This window comes from Populus euphratica, unplaced genomic scaffold, assembly GCF_000495115.2.
Source record: "Populus euphratica unplaced genomic scaffold, PopEup_1.0 scaffold1676.1, whole genome shotgun sequence".
NCBI lineage: Eukaryota > Viridiplantae > Streptophyta > Magnoliopsida > Malpighiales > Salicaceae > Populus > Populus euphratica.
Genome location: NW_011501490.1, coordinates 28,192 through 32,414, shown reverse-complemented (window position 1 = coordinate 32,414; position 4,223 = coordinate 28,192). Strand labels below are relative to the sequence as shown.

Here is a 4,223-nt window from a genome sequence, read left to right as displayed (position 1 = left end):
CTCGTCAAATCTTTCTATCAGTGAAGCTAGTTTTTTCTTTTGTGAGCAATTTACCTTTAAATTTATTCCTTCTTTAAAACACTACTTTACCTTATGCCATTATAACAGGTTCGAGAATAATATAAAGCTTTTTTCGGATGTCACTCAATAATCTAAGTTTTTGGATTAGGATGTTTTCTTATATGATATCAAAATTTTAATGGCCCGGCGATTGATAGTGTTCAAATCTGAATTATGATGCTGGGAAGAGAGGCGAATGTAATTGGGTTAAGGTTTGGTGTTGTGACGATAACCATTTAACTACTTGCTTGCTTATGTTAATATTTCCCTTCTGGACTGCAGAAGAACATTACATTACAAGAATTAAATATGACAACAACTAAAAGGATTGCCTAAAAAAATGGACAGAGGAAGAAGTGGGGAATCTCATCTCAAATTCCCCGAAGACCCTTCTTCCAACACTAAGAGACAGCTAACTCTTACGGATGAAGTAGCACAGTGAACACATAATGAGAACAAAACAGGATCTGCATGAAACTACACCTTCTTAACTGACTGTCCACCAGTGATCAAATTGAAGACATTTCTTCCGTATCCAGACTGCAGAATGCTAAGATGTGGCTTCAGGCGCGACAAAAGTTTGTGGTAGAGTGGACTGCCTGATTTCTTGGTGACTTTCAGTGCTTTCTGGATCACATAATTACCAAATTCATCTTTAGCAACACGCAATAGAGTGTTGGTGTTGCTTAGAAAATTTTCAATTATCCTACTCTTCCACTCTGTATCCAAGCATTTTTCGACTATATGACTGCCTCCTTTCTGCAAGGATATGGTTTCATAATGGCCTATGAGGAGATGACATACGTTTTGGGTGAATAAAGGAATATTGAGTGATATGACCTTCTGAATCACATAGTTCCCTTCCGGATCCTGCGACAGGAATACTGCATTTCTAGATAGCATATTCAGGAGCCGATATCTTTGCAGACCTTGGATGGTGTTAATGACCCTGATTAAGGCTATGGATCCTTCATGGTCTATTGCTAAATCAAGACACCATGTGATGGCTGCTTCATATAATGCCTTGTTATCTTCAGCTCTCAGGTGGTTTAAGCACTCCGATACAACATACGAACCTATCCGATTGGTCATGATCAGAAGAAACGCAGCACACAGATTGTTGGTCACGAACGAAATCAAATGTGATCTCCTGAGTATTCTAATGACCTTCTTTATCAAGTTCGAACCGTGTGCGTGGAATGTCAATGTAATAAAAATGGACATGTCTTTGGTTATCTCATATGTAATCAATCTCAACTGTTGATGATTCAATGAATCAATTAGCTCAGAAAAGACATGCCATCCATGTTGATTAAGCATCAGCTCGATAAAAATGGGGATTCCTCTTGATGACAAGTCCAAAACTTTCTTGCATATCTGACGTGTAATCTCTGGGTCCCTCAAACTCAATAAACCGTGAAGTGTTCTTGAACCCTCTTTGTCTAAACAATAGTTGACAAATCTATCTCCTTGAAGCAGACAAATAAAGTTCCTTACGTTGTTAAGCTTTTCTTGATTCCTCACCACACTGTAATCACTTAGTCCTGTGTTACCAGCACTACTTGCTCCCTTATCGACGACAGAAGTACCACTCGGAGAGTTTAAAATAGGAACATAACTCCTTGCCCCGGACTGCAATCTTGAACCTTGCAAATCCCATCCATCATCGCCCAAACTGTTTGATCCCCAGATAGTTCCAGGAAACAGTGGCGGTGGAACGAGAGTCGAATTCGCAAACCCAGCCTGATACCGTGGTAACCTATTAATCCTGGTTTCTTGAATTCCTTGTAAAGAACCACCATTAGCAGCCAAAAGGCAGTTCCTTGGAGAAAAGCAACGATGGTTTTTTGTGTCAGTTCTCCCTTCTGTCAAGGAAAGATTGGCGACAGAAAGCATAAGGTTTTCGACAGAAGGACCTGAAGACGCAGAAGAAGACATTGAGTTATCAGAAGAACCTGAAGATGTCTCCATCGAAAAAGAGAATACCGAAAAGAATACAATAATTAGATCACAAAGAAACACAAATAAGAATAAACAAGCCTCTCCTGGTTTTATAGAGCGGCATGGTAGAGGAGAGTGCATTATTCCTTGTTGGTTTAGGATTCCTCGTTTGTAAAGAAGAGTACTTCTTTGCGTGTGTGTCAAGGGAAGGGTTTTATTTCTTGTGGAACTATGATTCCGAATTTGGAAAGGATAAGCTGCTAATCTCTAGGATTTGGTTTCTGCTAAACTAGCTGATAAAGCCGTAACAGAAATCAAATCATATACAATCAGTTTAAAGTCTATAAATTAATATTTTTGAGACCTAATTGTGATATTATTTAAATTTCAAAACAGACCCGTACCGGACCAAATAAAAATATTATTTAATCAAGGGTATTAATTTATTAAGCTCATATATATATATATATATGCTCTATTAACTTAACAGACATGTTTGCTTCTTGAGTTTAGATTTTCATATGATAGATAACTAAATATATCTACTAAACATTCCAGATGACCTAATTTTAACAAATCCATATCACGTAGCTCATATTCTGCATAATCTCCTGCATTAGATTTAGGTATTTGTATGAGATCGAAGCACACAACGGCTTGATTTGTCTACGTGAGACTGATTCAAGAGCTTGGCATAAACCTAGTATGTGCATGTTGAATCCTGTCACAGGTGATTGCATTATTCTCCTACCACTTGTATAGAAAATGGGTTGTGAATTATGTTCACTTCGATCCATCTCCAAAAGAAATCAATTTAAGGCTATTTGATTTTACCATGATTTGGGAACTGGAAATCTTGCTAATATTCTTAAAATGGGCTGTGAATAATGTTCACTTCGATCTATCAACAAAAGCTATATCTTTACATGCATTTGTTCGTGGATCTTTTCACTGGCTCAAGTTTAATTTACTTGCTAGTGCTATGGACAGCAAGCGATTAGCAGAAATATTGCCTCCTTTTCATGGTGATATGGGGACAATATACTGGCGTTTTCGAGACTCAAATGATTTCTGATGCTGTGGAGATTGATCATCGGATATCGTGGCAGGCCTTGCATGGTGTTAATGGCCATTATGAAGGCTATGGAACCTTCATGGTCTATTGCTAAATCAAGACGAAATGGCTGCTTCATATCCTAACTTGTTATCCTCAGCACTTGACTGGTTGAAGCACTTTGATACAAGATACGAACCTGTCCGACTGTTCATGATCGGATAAAACACAGCACAGAGATTGTTGGTCACAAAAGAAATCAAATGTGTTCCCCAGGTTGCAATCTTGAACCCTGAAAATTAAACATGAAAATTTTTTATTTGAGATTGGCAAATAAGTTCCCTCCACCAATGTAGTGCGGGTCAGTTATACAGTAGTAGCACCTAAATTCAAAAGACACTATCGTCTATTGCTCTTCCCAGAAATGCTAGAAACTATGACCCTGGTTTCTGGAATTAATGTAAAATGATCAGCAGAAGACCAAGTATCGAAACCTAATTTCATTAAAACTATGTCTTGCAAGAACTCACCAGCAGGCAAACACATCTGCATTCCTCAGTTCCGTTGCATTTGGAGATCTTAAGTTTCAACTTCTGTCTTGTCCTCGAAAATTCAAACCATCCAGGGAAAAGTAAATCAACTTGGAATGTCTCACTACCCTTCTTGAGAAAGCCGGACAGAGGCATCACGAATCATATCAACTAACTCTTCATTCAGTGCTTCAAGATCACCTGTGTGGCATAGTTGACGATAGAAAGGGGCAAGGTAATTTGCAGCAACTTCAGCCAATTTCCAAAGAGACAACTCTGAAGCAATTTTGATTATTTTAATAGACAGCTGTCTGGCTGAATCCAGACAAGATACAATCACTTTGTAGCTGATATCCTGAATATCTTCCAAAAACCAGAATTCAGCTAGCCAGCAAAGCTCCAGATATTGTTGCAGCTGATGTAGCTTTTCCTCATCATCCATATTATCCCATAAACAACCAGATGGAGGTTTAGGCAACTCATCAGTGTAGAACCAGTTCACTAGCTTAATCATTGCCTCCCAACTGACAGGAACCTCTATGGTTTGGGAGCGACTGTATGCATAAATAACATGAGAAATGTCACAAAAAACAGAAAAATAAAAAAAAATCCAAAGCAATGAAATTGGAGAGCAGGAA

At 38.3% G+C, this 4,223-nt stretch overlaps 1 protein-coding gene across 1 annotated transcript; it reads right to left on the bottom strand.

Moving 5' to 3' along the window:
* Window positions 1–270: 270 nt before the first annotated feature.
* Window positions 271–4,179, bottom strand: LOC105117963 (pumilio homolog 12-like). The gene is made up of 3 exons (XM_011015787.1): window positions 3,586–4,179; window positions 3,255–3,347; window positions 271–1,976 (listed from the first exon to the last, which is right to left on the bottom strand). Exons 1-3 carry the CDS (start codon window positions 3,605–3,607, stop codon window positions 538–540), a joined length of 1,554 nt encoding a protein of 517 aa, XP_011014089.1. The 5' UTR covers window positions 3,608–4,179; the 3' UTR covers window positions 271–537.
* Window positions 4,180–4,223: the final 44 nt, after the last annotated feature.

Excerpts from the sequence above, each read along its gene's own strand:
- LOC105117963 (XM_011015787.1), bottom strand. The coding sequence starts at position 3,607 with ATGCAGATGTGTTTGCCTGCTG. Across the intron at positions 3,348-3,585 it reads GCAGATGTGTTTGCCTGCTG|GGTTCAAGATTGCAACCTGG; the intron begins GTGAGTTCTTGC and ends TTTAATTTTCAG. Across the intron at positions 1,977-3,254 it reads GATCATGAACAGTCGGACAG|GTCCTTCTGTCGAAAACCTT; the intron begins GTTCGTATCTTG and ends CTGCGTCTTCAG.